This window comes from Oncorhynchus tshawytscha, linkage group LG16, assembly GCF_018296145.1.
Source record: "Oncorhynchus tshawytscha isolate Ot180627B linkage group LG16, Otsh_v2.0, whole genome shotgun sequence".
Classification (NCBI taxonomy): Eukaryota; Metazoa; Chordata; class Actinopteri; order Salmoniformes; family Salmonidae; genus Oncorhynchus; species Oncorhynchus tshawytscha.
In genome coordinates, this window is record NC_056444.1 from 41,003,358 (window position 1) to 41,021,099 (window position 17,742).

Sequence of the window (17,742 nt, forward strand, 5' to 3'; positions counted from 1 at the left end):
TCAAAAAAGGGTAATGAATGTGAATAAACAACTACTAAGTGCAGTAATCTATAGTCTCAAATCAATGATCCAGGTTGCAAACCACAGTGTAAATGTCTCAATGTATTCTCGATGTCACTCTAGTTTACAGTATTTAACTTTCAAGGCTCTATGACTTGCATACAATTTCAAAAATCCCACACTTGCCAACATGTCCAGGTATTCTGTTGTTTATGACAAATGTGGTGCTTTTTTTGGTCGTGCCGAACCATCGGTGGGTCTTTCCCAGGCAATTGAAAGATATTATCACAGGATCTTTCCAAACAGATGCACATAATAGTGACTCAGTGAATTCACCAAATTGACAAAATCACCACCAAACCAGCGCAGAGCTTTAGTGACCCTGTTACCTTCGTTGTCTGTTGACTTTCCTGCGCCCAGCGTCAAGGGAACGAAAAAGCTGTTCGTGCAAGAGCACCCATAGCATCCCCAGGTCCCCCCCACCACCTCCCTCCAGCCCCCTCCTCAAAACCCACCACAGTGTTCCAGCTTAGCATACTCTGAATAGGTTATGTTAATACTGTTTAGTAAGGTGGTATGCACACATCCATAAATACATATGGATGGGTATTAATAAAATTATATTATTTTATGAGTATTGAGTATATTTTTCCAATAAATTATATTCCTCTGACTTACGTCTGGGCATGGGGAGAGCCTCCTCTACCTCTCCTTTGAATCCTAGAGTAGAATGAACACAGGTACTTATTATTAGCATGTTATTGCGGTGTTGTAGTCAACAGAAATATGTGATCCTTTCACACAGAGGAGACTTGAAACCGGACCAAGTTAAAGCAGCACTAAAGAAAGATCGTAAACTAGGTTAAATCACTGCGTATCTACTCAATGGGGTGATACTGGGGAATATTGTCTAGTTTATTGTGGAAGCACCAGACTTTGAGAACTATACTTTATAAACATACTCTTAACAACGACAGAGGCAAAGGTAGAGAGTTCTCCCCTGCTGTTCATGGCAGAAACACGATACTGTGCAGTATCATCAAAATCACATCTGAAACGAGAAGAGAGAGAAGACCAGCTGACTCAATGTCTCATATACACACACACACGTTTCTGTCTCCTAATGGTTCAAGTGTACATAAATACTCCCACCCCACCCAACTCAGCCATATAAATCAACACACAGCTATGTGAGCTGGGACTGTAAAATGCTCCAGAACTCCAGGCCGGGAATACTCTGGGAATAAATAGACACTGATGTCATAACGTGTCAGGTGGTATGGGTTTCTGTATGAAAGTTATGTGTGGTTAGATTCTGTCACAGAAACATGCTATCCAACTTTCCATGGCTGATTACCTACACTGCTTAGTACATACAACACATATGGTTTAGTTTGAGACTATGACAGAACTTCAAAAGCTGTTCGGTCTGAAACAGCTCGAGACACTTAAGTGTTTAGTCCTTGATGAAATGACTTAAAAAACAAGCCACAACAGGATCCCTCTATCGCCAGAGAATTTATCTTTTGACGTCCTCTTTGTTATCAAAAGGCAAGCTGCGAAAAGGCCCGGTTAATGTATGGCCTTCACCAACAGCTTCCTGGTGTCTGTCGATACACAACAGAGCAAAGGGCACTGACAGATGGAAAGGCAGACTGACGGACGGACCGACAGATACAGTGTCAGTCAGAGAGGGGTATTGATTTCACACATTTCAAATCATATTTCTAACAACTGAAATCCACTGTCCCACGAGTTCACAGTGTGAGCCCATCCAAGCATCCCCAGGGTTGTCAGTCTGCCCACACACGCTGGCCTACTATGACCTTTCCTGAGAGGGGTGATTGTATTACACCATGAAGGGGTGAACTTCTACAGGATCGGTGGGTCCCTCGCAGGACGGTTGAGCTAACGTAGGCTAATGTGATTAGCATGAAGTTGTAAGTAACAAGAACATTTCCCAGGACATAGACATATCTGATATTGTCAGAAAGCTTAAATTATTGTTAATCTAACTGCACTGTTCAATTTACAGTAATTATTTCAGTGAAATAATACCATGCTATTGTTTGAGGAGAGTGCACAGTTATGAAAATGTATTAATAAACCAATTCGGCACATTTGGGCAGTCTTGATTCATCATTTTGAACAGAAATGCAATGGTTAATTGGATCAGTCTAAAACATTGCACATACACTGCTGCCATCTAGTAAATTGCGCCTGGGCTTGCATAACATTATGGTCTTCTCTTGCATTTCAAAGACGGTACAAAAAGAAATACAAAAAATAACATTTTTTTTCCCCTTTGTATTATCTTTTACCAGATCTAATGTGTTATATTCTCCTATATTACTTTAACATTTACACAACCTTCAAGGTGTTTGCTTTCAAATGGTATAAAGAATATGCATATCCTTGCTTCAGGTCCTGAGCTACAGGCAGTTCAATTTGGGTATGTCATTTTAGGCGAAAATTTGAAAAAAAGGGGCGGATCCTTAAAAGACTTTAGGGACGTGGTGGTGACATCATACTGACATTATACCATGGCCAGAGATGGCTGTTGTTTAATAGGATCTGTTAATTCACAGCAATGAGCCACCACAGAGAGAAGACCTGGCCCATATGAAGTGTCAAGTTGTTTCCACATACAGTGCCTTGCGAAAGTATTCGGCCCCCTTGAACTTTGCGACCTTTTGCCACATTTCAGGCTTCAAACATAAAGATATAAAACTGTATTTTTTTGTGAAGAATCAACAACAAGTGGGACACAATCATGAAGTGGAACGACATTTATTGGATATTTCAAACTTTTTTAACAAATCAAAAACTGAAATTGGGCGTGCAAAATTATTCAGCCCCCTTAAGTTAATACTTTGTAGCACCACCTTTTGCTGCGATTACAGCTGTAAGTCGCTTGGGGAATGTCTCTATCAGTTTTGCACAACGAGAGACTGACATTTTTTCCCATTCCTCCTTGCAAAACAGCTCGAGCTCAGTGAGGTTGGATGGAGAGCATTTGTGAACAGCAGTTTTCAGTTCTTTCCACAGATTCTCGATTGGATTCAGGTCTGGACTTTGACTTGGCCATTCTAACACCTGGATATGTTTATTTTTGAACCATTCCATTGTAGATTTTGCTTTATGTTTTGGATCATTGTCTTGTTGGAAGACAAATCTCCGTCCCAGTCTCAGGTCTTTTGCAGACTCCATCAGGTTTTCTTCCAGAATGGTCCTGTATTTGGCTCCATCCATCTTCCCATCAATTTTAACCATCTTCCCTGTCCCTGCTGAAGAAAAGCAGGCCCAAACCATGATGCTGCCACCACCATGTTTGACAGTGGGGATGATGTGTTCAGGGTGATGAGCTGTGTTGCTTTTACGCCAAACATAACGTTTTGCATTGTTGCCAAAAAGTTCAATTTTGGTTTCATCTGACCAGAGCACCTTCTTCCACATGTTTGGTGTGTCTCCCAGGTGGCTTGTGGCAAACTTTAAACGGCACTTTTTATGGATATCTTTAAGAAATGGCTTTCTTCTTGCCACTCTTCCATAAAGGCCAGATTTGTGCAATATACGACTGATTGTTGTCCTATGGACAGAGTCTCCCACCTCAGCTGTAGATCTCTGCAGTTCATCCAGAGTGATCATGGGCCTCTTGGCTGCATCTCTGATCAGTCTTCTCCTTGTATGAGCTGAAAGTTTAGAGGGACGGCCAGGTCTTGGTAGATTTGCAGTGGTCTGATACTCCTTCCATTTCAATAGTATCGCTTGCACAGTGCTCCTTGGGATGTTTAAAGCTTGGGAAATCTTTTTGTATCCAAATCCGGCTTTAAACTTCTTCACAACAGTATCTCGGACGTGCCTGGTGTGTTCCTTGTTCTTCATGATGCTCTTCATGATGCGCTTTTAACGGACCTCTGAGACTATCACAGTGCAGGTGCATTTATACGGAGACTTGATTACACACAGGTGGATTGTATTTATCATCATTAGTCATTTAGGTCAACATTGGATCATTCAGAGATCCTCACTGAACTTCTGGGAGAGAGTTTGCTGCACTGAAAGTAAAGGGGCTGAATAATTTTGCACGCCCAATTTTTCAGTTTTTGATTTGTCAAAAAAGTTTGAAATATCCAATAAATGTCATTCCACTTCATGATTGTGTCCCACTTGTTGTTGATTCTTCACAAAAAAAATACAGTTTTATATCTTTATGTTTGAAGCCTGAAATGTGGCAAAAGGTCACAAAGTTCAAGGGGCCCGAATACTTTCGCAAGGCACTGTATATTCTTCTATAAAATAACTGATCTCAGTCCTCTTTAAAGTGAACTCTGGGGTAAAAAAAAAAATCAAAATAACTCCGTTCTCTTTGTATTCACACTGCCCTTACCTTTGAATGAGGACTCAACTCTTTTGCTAGTTAACTTCACCTATTTTGTGGTCTGAGTCCTATTTGCATTGACATTGCTATGTTTAGAAAGGAAACTAGATATTTTTCCAACATTCACTCAATGCCCCTCATTTTGGGGCGCCAAGTAGCCTAGCGGTTAGTGCGTTGGGCCAGTAACCGAAAGGTTGCTAGATTGAATCCCTGAGCTTACAAAGTAAAAATCAGTTTTTCTGCCCCTGAACAAGGCAGTTAACCCACTGTTTCTAGGCCGTCATTTGTTCTTAACTGACTTGCTTAGTTAAATGAAAAGGTGAAATAAAAGGTTAAATAAAAAAATAAAAAATGCACTCTGGGTAAATACACAGTGCACGACAAGCCATACCATTAGAACCTGTTATCAGAAAGCCAGAGATGTACCTACATACATTTTGGAAGTTAATAGTTTGCATTCAGTTTAAAAAAATAAGACATACATATTATAATTAAATATAATATTTACATGTAAAATTACTGGTAATAGGATAAATGGCAGAATAATAATTGCAGATTAAATAATGCTTTAATTGAAAATTGTGTACTCCAAATTGTACTGCCAACCTGCACATTTGTTTTTGGCACCAATCTGATGGGTTATAGCAGGGAAAACTGTGTTGCAGTAGCCTAGTGCTAGGTGTGAGAATAATGATAAATTAACCGGGTAAGCTTTGTGTTCACATTCTACTAAAAAAGGGAACCAAACCGGAGACTTCAAGTGAACCGAACTCAGACCAGCTCTCGAGATGGTCTCAGTTTGGTTCGCTTTGGGGTTCTTTTGAGGGGTTTGAGTTCCTTTGGAGCATTCACACTGCACATAAATTTAAGCAAACCGCACTCCGTACACAACAATTGGCTGAAAGGAACCAAAGTGTGAAAGCACCCTTAGAGTATGAATGCTGAGCTAGGATCAGAGATCCACTGTCCATGTAATCTAATACATTGTGATCTAAAAATGAAAAACTGATCCTAAATCAGTACTCCTACTCTGGGACGATTGACACATACTGAAAGACCCTGTGGCTTTGGGGGTGTGCCTACCTGTCGATCTCCAGTGAATGCATGTTGTAGCTGCTTTGTAGCTTATACTTGCCAGGGCGGGCCATTGGATCGATTGTCACATTGTTTTTGTACCTTGTTGTGAAATGAGGACAGGAGGAGACAAGAGAAGGCACCGGAAGCAGAGAGGATTATGAAAAGGAGGAAAATAGAGTTTAAAAAGTACAGATCAGAATCAAGGAGAGACAAGACAGAGAAGCTAGGTAGGTTTTATAGTATTTTAGTGCAATGACATGAGGATAGGATTGAGAGGACAACAATTGCTGATGCTCTATCCATAAGGGATTGATTTGGTGTGTATTGTGTTAGTGATCAGTTGGTCATGTCAAGGTTTATCCAGGGTGGTGTGTGTGTGCGTGCCTAAGTGTGTATGTGTGCAGTACTCACCAGACAACGCGTGGGTCAGGCCATCCAGAGACGGTGCAGTGCAGCCTGACACACTGCTTCTCCCACACCGTGTGGGAGCGAGGCTTAATCACAAACTCCGGGGCATGCATCAGGCTATCCTCATTCATACACTTGTGGTACTCCTCGTTCTCATAGATCTGGGGATCAGTGTGTTCAATTAACCTTTATAGAGCCTTCGTGTGGCATTTATAAAGCCTTTACAATAACACATTCTCAGGTGCAACTGTAAAACACTATACCCCCAGAAGCCTGTAGAAAACATTTGAGGCATTCCCCATGAATTCATAACACATTTGCGATGCATCCTTGAAGCAAACAAAGCATTTACTAGGCATTTGCTTGGCAATTAATTTCTTAGAGCTGAATCCAATAACCCTTAACACATAATCCTATAATGCTCTCTGAACACTGAATGTAGCACCCAGTGGCATGACGTTCTGGCAGAAAGGTGATAGACTAAGTACAGTGTGTGCCCCAATCAAGGGACACTGTAGCTTTTATGATCCTCCTGAGTGAATGGGGCAGGATATGCCTTGACATAAACATTTGAATGAGGGACACAAGTAACCTTCCAAGGGAAGGGGAAGCAGAGTAGAATTAATCCATGGAAAGAAACATTGCTCCTATGACAATACATTTCCTGTGATACTTTGCTAATAGATTTCTTACGGTATTCCCATCTATGATAGTAATTTAGTGATTATTCTCCTCTGTGATGTCACAAAGGTGAATATTCTTCTCTGTGATGTCATAAAGGTGAAAAGGTCATTATCAATAACGTGTCAGTGTAAAACAGTGCAGAGCGTTTGATTTGGCTGCTGGGGGCCAAGGAGACCCCAGCTCCGCTGAAACCATTGATAACTACGTGCCGTTTAAGGGATTGTTAAATAAATGTTCTAACTACTTGGTTTTAATATCACCTTGAAGAAGAGTATAGTCAGAACTACGCATTTAAGATTATTCCACATTTAGCTCTATTATACTGCATGCTTTTCATGACCAGTAAACATTCATTTATCATTTCTTTTCTATTTTAGAAGCATTTTAAAACCTTGAATACATTACAAGTTTGCATTTACTGCTGTCTAATAAACAAAATGTTGATCAAATTAAGATCATACATTTGTACTCTTCTCTTTGTCGATGAGGGAAATAATGTCGCTCTGTGGTGTAACAAGAGAAGATATTGTTCAGTCTGAAGTCATAAAACTACCCCATTATGATGTTACGAGGGAGAGCATTATCCAGCATTCCCCAATGTGATGTCACAAAGGAATTCCGGCATCTACTGTAGGGCTGCACGATATGGGCCAAAAAACATAATTGCGATTTGTTTTACCAAATATTGCGATTGGACATGCGATATCATTCCAAACACGTCGGCGAACTGTTGGAATTCTAGAAATACAATTATTCATATTTAAAGAAGCAACGTTCATGTTTGGACCAATACAGGGGTTTGATTAATCTCGCCTGGCACCTGTGTAGGCGGGATTTGCACCGGGCAATAGTTGATTGCATTCGTTTTGGAACTGGGCTGCCTCCCAGGCGTGAGCCAGGTGCCCCGTTCAAAACACACCGCAAAATTGGCTCCAAACAAAGTGACGTAGAAGCAAGTGGAGTAATGAGTAGGATTCACTCAAAGTCTAAGAATTTTGTGTTTTCACATGCAAAAGTGATTGCCCTCAAGCTTTATCTCCCTTCCAAATGAAAACGAGTTAGAATTTTCTAACATTTATTTTTTGGAAAAGAGATGGTGTATGTTTCTGGGCGATGCACCATGCTGCCTTGTTGAAAAAAATGTCAGAGCGGCACAGATCTGTTTGATTTGAGAATGGCGCTCCTCCCTCCCCACTTTCGCCCGAGCATAATCTAATCCCGCCCAATGTGTTGACTGCATTTGACCTAACAAAACAGCATGCAACTTTAGAGTGAATCTAACAACTAGGAGGAGTGACTGCGCTGCTTGAGTGACAGGGGGTGGGTTTTTGTGTGACGCAGCTACAAGAGGGAAGAGTGGGTAGCTGCAGTCCAATATTGCAACCGGAGTATGGGCGAGTGGGTGTGTCGAAAGGAAAGTAGTGGGCGTGTGGAAAGAAGTGGGTGTGTCGAAAGTGCTCTGCTATAGGTTAGACGGTTTTGATTGAGCTGTGTTTTTTGTACTTACGTTTCTTACCATTAAACAACCTTACATTGATCTACCACACCGCGTACTTCTGTTTCGAAGCCAGAGGATGAGTCGGACTTCACTGTTAGTTTAACACAAATAATTATAAACCTATACATGTTTTTATTAAAAGTACTGATGGGTGTACTGTTGCTTCATGGGTTTGCTTACTTTGACTGTTCCCTTGATTTAGGGTATTAGGTAGCTACTTCCCACGCCATTGCCAGACGGTAGTGCTTGTCAAGCTAGAGCGAAGGGCACTCTGTCCCATTTATTAGTAGGCTGTATGTAATCAAGGTGACATCTAGATGGTTATCAATATTAGTTATTTCTTGTGTAGGCTGCTATTCTACTTGACATAAAATAATGTGAGAGAAAAAAAATTGGCACGTTAGCTACCACCGGCAACACGATCGTGATACCCAGTAAGAAGCAACTCGGTTCGCTCTGCAGCCTAATCAAACCCATAAAACAGTCTTGAGTGGCAACAAATACGCCCAATTAGCTGATTCGCTTTCCATACACCCACTCCTTTCGACACACCCACTCGCCAATGATCCGGTCACCAAATTGGGCTGCGGCTAGAGGAGAGCCTGTTACATGCGGCTGAGTGGCGTTTCAAAATATTGAACGCTTCTGCAAAATGGATCATGCACATGTAAACATTGCGATTTTGATGTGAATTCGATTAATTGCGCAGCCCTACTGACATCTACAACATGACAAAGACTCAATATTCCCATTATGATGTCACGAAGGAGCGCATTATGCCGTATTCCTCAATGCGATGGGATAAAGGAAAACTTCCCTCTATGACATCAAACTCCTGCACTAACCCGCTTGCTCAGGGAGATGTGCTCGGCTGATTGGCGCACGGACACCTTCCTAGACGTCTGCTCCGTCCTCTCCATCTCTAACCCACTGGTGAACAGATTCCTCCGGGCCATGTATCCAGCACTCTCCTTCATCCGGGCCTCCTCCGTATCTGAAAGCCCACTGGCATACTCCTGACTAAGGTGGCAGAGCAAAGCCAGGGAGGAGAGTGGGCAGTGGGGTCATTTTCATGGTCCTTGGTCAGAATCACTCACTGAAATCAAAATGTCCCTGACTTCTCCGCATCGCTAAGGCTCATAGGTGGTTGATTCGTTTACCTGCCCCTGAAGATGGGCACTACATAGCCGATGATCTGGTTCTCTTTGTCCATAGCCAGGTAGGTGGGCTTGGCTCTCTTGGGGATTGGGCTCAGTCTGCTCTCCTCCAGCCCAGAGTACGATGCACTAAGTCTAAGACACAGGATAATGTTAATACAGCAGTGTCAACCTAACACAATGTAATAACATCAAGTCATGTCAATGTAATCTGAAGGGCTGGATGAAGAGGAGAAAGGTTGTATTATTGGGTACATTAGTCATCAACAAGGGAGGGTGGCTTGGATGGGTTTAGCTGTGTTTCTAATAAATATCTCAAACTGTGCAAAGAAGAAAGAGAAAAGCCTTTGCACAGCAGAGCGATGACTACCAACAAACCTGGTCTAGCTATAAGAGATATGCATTGCTTGTTCATGCTGTGTAATGACATGTCTGCAATGACAAAATAAAAGACTTGAATTAAGACCGGGTCGATCGTCTGTAGTCACCAGTGTGCAGTTTTGAAACATCAAATTCTTTAAACATAGGACATTTTAAAAAAGACCAATGAGATGGAATGAAACTAAACATTGTGGTCATAGGAGAGTAGGTGTCCTGTCCTGTGAATAAAAAAAAAAACTGGTGGCGATCATGACCAAATTTGCCCTCATGTACTGAACAAGCTTTTGAATGTTAATCTCCTTGATGTCCCTCACTTGAGGATGATAAAATCCCCCCAAAAAATAAACTCAGCAAAAAAAGAAATGTCCCTTTTTCAGGACCCCGTCTTTCAAAGATAATTTGAAAAAAATCCAAATAACTTCACAGATCTTCATTGTAAAGGGTTTAAACACTGTTTCCCAAGCTTGTTCAATGAACCATAAACAATGTCCATACTGTGAGATGCCTAAGACAGCACTACAGGGAGACAGGACGGACAGCTGATCGTCTTCACAATGGCAGACCACGTGTAACAACACCTGCACAGTTCATCCAAACATCACACCTGCGGGACAGGTACAGGATGGCAACAACTGCCCGAGTTACACCAGGAATGCACAATCCCTCCATCAGTGCTCAGACTGTCCGCAATAGGCTGAGAGAGGCTTGACTGAGGGCTTGTAGGCCTGCTGTAAGGCAGGTTCTCACTAGACATCACCGGCAAAAACATCACCTATGGTCACAAACACACTGTCGCTGGACCAGACAGGACGGGCAAAAAGTGCTCTTCACCGACGAGTCGCGGTTTTGTCTCACCAGGGGTGATGGTCAGATTTGCGTTTATCATTGAAGGAATGAGCGTTACACCGAGGCCTGTACTCTGGAGCGGGATTGATTTGGAGGCGGTGTGTCACAGCATCATCAGACTGAGCTTGTTGTCATTCCAGGCAATCAACGCTGTGCGTTACAGGGAAGACATCCTCCTCCCTCATGTGGTACCCTTCCTGCAGGCTCATTCTGTCATGACCCTCTAGCATGACAATGCCACCAGCCATACTGCTCGTTCTGTGCGTGATTTCCTGCAAGATAGGAATGTCAGGGCTCTGCCATGGCCAGAGAAGAGCACGAATCTCAATCCCATTGAGCACATCTGGGACCTGTTGGATCGGAGGGTGACGGCTAGGGCCATTCCCCCGAGAAATGTCTGGGAACTTGCAGGTGCCTTGGTGGAAGAGTGGGGTAACATCTCACAGCAAGAACTGGCGAATATGGTCCCGTCCATGAGGAGGAGATGCACTGCAGTACTTAATGCAGCTGGTGGCCACACCTGATACTGACAGTCACTTTTCATTTTGATCCCCCCCCCTTTGTTCAGGGACACATTATTTAATTTCTGTTAGTCACATGTCTGTGGAACTTGTTCAGTTTATGTCTCAGTTGTTGAATCTTATGTTCATATAAATATTAACACGTTAAGTTTGCTGAAAATAAAACGCAGTTGACAGTGAGAGGACGTTTCTTTTTTTGCTGAGTTTACAAAGGATCTCAGTTGAAAACCCACACACCTGACAATACAAACCAAACATCCAAAACAACCATTATTTAGGTTACACCAAATTGATTCTCACAAGTAAATCAACACGTAATTAACAGTACAGTGCCTTATAGGCAACAACAAAAAAATCTAGACAATATGAAACATTGCCATATGTATCTCCTATGTGTGCATACAATGTACACTGAGTGAACAAAACTTGCTCTTTTCATGACAGACTGACCAGGTGAATCCTATGATCATTATTGATGTCACTTGTTAAATCCACTTCAAACCAGTGTAGGTAAAGGGGAGGAGACAGGTTAAAGGTTCTTATTCTTACTCATATTTTGTTTAAACTGCATTATTGGTTAGGAGCTCGTAAAGTAAGCATTTCACTGTAAGGTCTACCACCTGTTGCATTCAGCACATGTGACTAATAAAAGTTAATTTGATTTGAAATTCCAAATCTATCCCTCCTACCATCCATCATGGCTACCTAATCACCACCAGCTTCCTATTGGCTCATTTATCCCCTCTCCTCCCCTTGTAAATCTTCTCCAGGTCATTGCGGTAAAAGACAATAAGTAATCTTACCTGGGAAAATAAAGATCAATAAATAAATAAATGTTGATAGATTACGATAAGGATGAATGGGAATACAGGCAAGGCAATCCCCATTCAATGAGTATTCCTAATGGAACAATTGGTATGTCTGCACAATACCAGGAAAATATCCATTACTTCTGTTATGTCACCATCAGACTATATTAACAGCAAAAGGCTATTCAATTCAAACATCAACAGGGGAGAAAATGTCACTTACTGAGGCATTTTGGTTTGATTTGAATCCGTCTTGTCAATACACAATTTCTATTCCCTGCCATAAGTACATTTCTATGTGACAAGATAGAGTGCTCTGGTTCAACCAATGGTGTCACTAATCATAAGGCAGGGAAAGCTGGGTAAATTCCTGACAGCATGAGGTTCAACCATAAAGGCCCAAATGAGGCACCATTCGCTTCACAGACACCCTTTGACCTCCTATGCACACTGTCAAGGCCAGTGTATTTAGAGATGCCAGGTGTTCATAAGTGTGAGACCGCCAAAATTTCAACACATCATTCAATATAGTCACAACCACTGTTGTTAGGCCGGCCATAGATTGCCAGAATAGTCTCGTAAATACTCCTATATGGCATCAATAATTCCTTAAATAAAATAATTCAAACAGCAAATAACAAACCACTGAAAGAGATTAATGACCACTGAATTCAACAATTCTGGGAAATCCACAGGTGGAAAAAATCCACACCCCAAAAAAGGTTTTATGGTCACATACACCTGATAGGTGCAGTGAAATGTGTTGTTTTACAGGGTCAGCCATAGTAACTTCACAGATCTTCATTGTAAAGGGTTTAAACACTGTTTCCCCTGGAGAAAATGTGGGTTAAGTGCCTTGCGAAAGAGCACATTGACAGATTTTTCATCTTGTTGGCTCGGGTATTCAAACCATCGACCATTCAGTTACTGGCCCAACACTAACCACTAGGCTACCTGCTGCTGACCCCAAATACAACTTTAACTCATAGCCAACTTCAAACCATGTCTCCAGATCACAACACAGTAGAAGGCTCTAAGAGAAGCATGCTAAAAAGCCTTATGCACCCACGCAAAATAGCATATTTGTTAAGTGCGAGAGGAAGCCCCCAATGGATGTACTGGCTGAACAATGAACCAAGGTCATCGATCCAAGATGGCGTAGCAGTCGGACGTCGGTTTTGTCTTGTCCCGTGTATATATCGTTTTCGTCGTATATATAATTTATATTTTTAATCTCAATTTCCATCTACGGACTGAACAGAGGTAACCCGCCTCTCCCAACGTGGTGCGGATCTGAACCCCCATCAGAAGCTAGCCAGCTAACTAGCTACTAGCTAGTAGTCAGTTAGCCACTGCTAGCGGTCATCACCGTTAACTCAGACATCAGCCAGCCTCAGCCTGGTCAATTCTGGCCAGTCTGCACAGCGTGATATCAACCCAGAGCATATCTGGACTGCCTTTTGTCTACCACATCTCCGGATTCCTACAGCAAGCTCTGAACCTTTACACTGGATCATAGCAGTTAGCTAGCGAGTGGTTACTCCTGGCTAACGCCTCTGTCCCGAAGCAAGCACCAGTTAGCCTGGAGCTAGCCTCGAGCTAGGCCCATCTCCCAGCTAGCCGAAGAGATCCTTCCAGAGATCCTAGCCGAAGAGATCCGCCCAGCCAATTCCTGGGCTACAATACCTCCTTTGCCAATTGGCCTGGACCCTTTACTGCCGACACGGAGCCCCGCCGATCCATCACGACTGGTCTGCCGACATAACCGTCCGAGGGGGTTTCAACAGGCTCTTCCGTTGCGAAGTCACCCGGAGGCCCATCTGCTAGCCTGCTAGCCCCGGCCTGCTAGCTGTCTGAATCGGCGTGTCTCCAGCTCGCCTAGCTACTCACTGGACCCTATGATCACTCGGCTACACATGCCTCTCCCTAATGTCAATATGCCTAGTCTATTGCTGTTTAATTAGTGATTGTCGTATTTCACTGTAGATCCTCCAGCCCTGCTCCAAATGCCTTAGCTAGCCCTTTTGTTCCACCCCCCACACATGCGGTGACCTCACCTGGCTTAAATGATGCCTCCAGACTCTCATCGTCACTCAATGCCTAGGTTTACCTAAATTGTACTCCCATCCTACCATATCCTTGTCTGTACATTATGCCTTGAATCTTTTCTTCTGCGCCCATAAATCTGCTCCTTTTACTCTCTGTTCCAAACGTACTAGACAACCAGTTCTTATAGCCTTTAGCTGTACCCTTATCCTACTCCTCCTCTGGTGATGTAGAGGCTAACCCAGACCCTGCAGCTCCCAGCATCACTCCCATTCCCCAGGCGCTCTCATTTGTTGACTTCTGTAACCGTAAAAGCCTTGGTTTCATGCATATTAACATTGAGCCTCCTCCCTACGTTTGTTTTATTCATAGCTTTAGCACACTCCACCAACCCGGATGGCCTTGCCGTGTCTGAATCCTGGCTTAGGAAGGCCACCAAAAATCCTGAAATTTCCATCCCTAACTATAACATTTTACGACAAGATAGAACTGACAAAGGGGACGGAGTTGCAATCTAGTGCAGAGATAGGCTGCAGAGTTCTGTCATACTATCGAGGTCTGTGCCCAAACAATTTGAGCTTCTAGTTTTAAAAATCCACCTTTCCAGAAACAAGTCTCTCACCGTTGCCGCTTGCTATAGACCCCCTTCAGCCCCCAGCTGTGCCATGGACACCATATGTGAATTGATCACCCCCCATTTATCTTCAGAGTTGGTACTGTTGTTAGGTGACCTAAACTGGGACATGCTTAACACTCCGGCTGTCCTGCAATCTAAGCTAGATGCCCTCAATCTCACACAAATTATGAAGGAACCTACCAGGTACAACCCCAAATCCATAAACACGGGCACCCTCAGATATAATCCTGACCAATTTGCACTCTATTTACACCTCTGCTGTCTTCAACCAGGAACTCAGCGATCACTGCCTCATTGCCTGCGTGCGTAATGGTTCCGCGGTCAAACAACCACCCCTCATCAATGTCAAATGCTCCCGAAAACAATATAGTCAGTTAGGAAAGCAAAGGCTAGCTTTTTCAAACAAAAATTTGCATCCTGTAGCACTAATTCCAAAAAGTTTTGGGACAAAGTCCATGGAGATTAAGAGCACCTCCTCCCAGTGGCCCACTGCAATGAGGATAGGAAACACTGTCACCACCGATAAATCTACAGCAATCGATCATTTCAATAAGCATTTTTCTACGGCTGGCCATGCTTTCCACCTGGCTACCCCTACCAACATTTCAGCACCCCCTGCAGAAACTTGCCCTTGCCCCCGCCCCCCCCCCCCTTCTTCTTCACACCCAAATCCAGACAGCTGATGTTCTGAAAGTGCTGCAAAATCTGGATCCCTACAAATCAGCTGGGATAGACAATCTGGACCCTCTCTAAAATTATCCGCCAAAATTGTTGCAACCCCTATTACTAGCCTATTCAACCTCTCTTTCGAATCATCTGAGATCCCCAAAGATTGGAAAGCTGCCGCTTTCATCCCCCTCTTCAAAGGGGGAGACACTCTAGACCCAAACTGTTATAGACCTATATCCATCCTGCCCTGCCTTTCTAAAATCTTCGAACGCCAAGTTAATAAACAGATCACCGAACATTTTGAATCCCACCGTACCTTCTCCACTATGCAATCTGGTTTCCAAGCTGGTCATGGGTGCACCTCAGCCACGCTCAATGTCCTAAACTATATCATAACCGCCATCGATAAAAGACAGTACTGTGCAGCCTTCTTCATTGACCTGGCCAAGGCTTTCGACTTTGCCAATCATCGCATTCTCATCGGCAGACTCAATAACCTTTGCTTCTCAAATGGCTGCCTCGCCTGGTTCACCAACTACTTCTCAGATATAGTTCAGTGTGTCAAATCGGAGGGCCTGTTGTCCAGACCTCTGGCAGTCTCTATGGGGGTGCCACAGTGTTCAATTCTCGGGCTGACTCTCTTCTCTGTATACATCAATGATGTCGCCCTTGCTGCTGGTGATTCTCTGATCCACCTCTATGCATACGACACCATTTTGTATACATCTGGCCCTTCTTTGGACACTGTGCTAACAAACATCCAAACGAGCTTCAACGCCATACAACATTCCTTCTGTGGTCTCCAACTTCTTTTAAATGCTAGTAAAACTAAGTGCATGTTCTTCAACAAATTGCTGCCCGCACCATCCCGCCTGACTAGCATCCCTACTCTGGACTAGAGGTTGACCGATTAATCGGAATGGCCGATCAGGGCCAATTTCAAGTTTTCATAACAATTGAAAATCTGTATTTTTGGGCGCATATTTTGCAGATTAAAATATATATATATATTTACACCTTTAACTAGGCAAGTCAGTTAAGAACACATTCTTATTTTCAATGACGGCCTAGGAACGGTGGGTTAACGGCCTTATTCAGGGGCAGAACGACAGATTTACACCTTGTCAGCTCGGGGGATCCAATCTTGCAAACTTTGTTAACTAGTCCAACGCTCTAACCACCTGCCTCTCATTGCACTCCACGAGGAGCCTGCCTGTTACACGAATGCAGTAGAAGCCATGTTAAGTTGCTAGATAGCATTAAACTTATCTTATAAAAAACAATCAATCAATCATAATCACTAGTTATAACTACACATGGTTGATGATATTAGTTTATCTAGCGTGTCCTGCTTTGCTATAATCGATGCAACGCTGGGGGGATGATTTAACAAAAGCGCGAAAAACGACTGTCCCTGCTCCAATGTGTACCTAACCATAAACATCAATGCCATTCTTAAAATCAATACACAGACTTATATATTTTTAAACCTGCATATTTAGCTAAAAGAAATCCAGGTTAGCAGGCAATATTAACAGGGCAAAATTGTGTCATTTCTCTTGTGTTCATTGCACGCAGTCAGGGTATTTGCAATAGTTTGGGCAGCCTGGCTCATTGTGAACTAATTTGCCAGAATTTTACATAATAATTACATAACATTGAAGGTTGTGCAATGTAACAAGAATATTTAGACTTAGGGATGCCACCCGTTATATAAAATACAGAACAGTTCCGTATTTCACAGAAATAATAAACGTTTTGTTTTTGAAATTATAGTTTCCGGATTCAACCATATTAATGACCTAAGGCTCGTATTTCTGTGTGTTATTATGTTATAATTAAGTCTATGATTTGATAGAGCAGTCTGACTGAGCGATGGTAGGCACCAGCAGGCTCGTAAGCATTCATTCAAACAGCACTTTCATGAGGTTTTGCCAGCAGCTCTTAGCAGCTATACTGTTACTATACTGTTACACTGGCAATACTATAGTGCCTATAAGAACATCCAATAGTCAAAGGTATATGAAATACAAATGGTATAGAGAGAAATAGTCCTATAAATACTACTCTAACCTTGGAATATTGAAGTCTCATGTTAAAAGGAACCACCAGCTTTCATATGTTCTCATGTTCTGAGCAAGGAACTGAAACGTTAGCTTTTTACATGGCACATATTGCACTTTTACTCTCTTCTCCAACACTTTGTTTTTGCATTATTTAAACCAAATTGAACATGTTTCATTATTTATTTGAGGATAAATTGATATTTATTGATGTATTATATTAAGTGTTCATTCAGTATTGTTGTAATTGTCATTATTACAAATAAATAAAAATTGTCTGATTAATTTGTATCGGCGTTGAAAAATCATAAATCGGTCGATCTCTATTCTGGACGGTTCTGAATTAGAATTTGTGGACAACTACAAATACCTAGGTGTCTAGCTAGACTGTAACCTCTCCTTCCAGACTCACATTAAACATCTCCAATCCAAAATGAAATCTAGAATTGGCTTCCTATTTCGCCACAAAGCGTCATTCACTCATGCTGCCAAACACACCCTCGTAAAACTGACTATCCTACCGATCCTTGACTTCGGCGATGTCATTTACAAAATAGCCTCCAAT

At 42.5% G+C, this 17,742-nt stretch overlaps 1 protein-coding gene across 3 annotated transcripts in view; it reads right to left on the reverse strand.

The window, feature by feature from the left end:
• LOC112215661 (M-protein, striated muscle) overlaps window positions 1-17,742 on the reverse strand; it is a 44,767-nt gene that overhangs the window by 24,289 nt on the left and 2,736 nt on the right. For 2 of the 3 annotated variants that reach the window (XM_024374878.2, XM_042299159.1), the window contains 6 exons: window positions 9,209-9,340; window positions 8,894-9,068; window positions 5,870-6,027; window positions 5,465-5,557; window positions 963-1,051; window positions 679-720 (listed from right to left, as the gene is read on the reverse strand). In XM_024374878.2, coding sequence (XP_024230646.1) covers window positions 679-720; window positions 963-1,051; window positions 5,465-5,557; window positions 5,870-6,027; window positions 8,894-9,068; window positions 9,209-9,340 — 689 coding nt within the window. The remainder of the gene's footprint in view (window positions 1-678; window positions 721-962; window positions 1,052-5,464; window positions 5,558-5,869; window positions 6,028-8,893; window positions 9,069-9,208; window positions 9,341-17,742) is intronic. The other variant, XM_024374879.2, reaches the window with a different exon arrangement.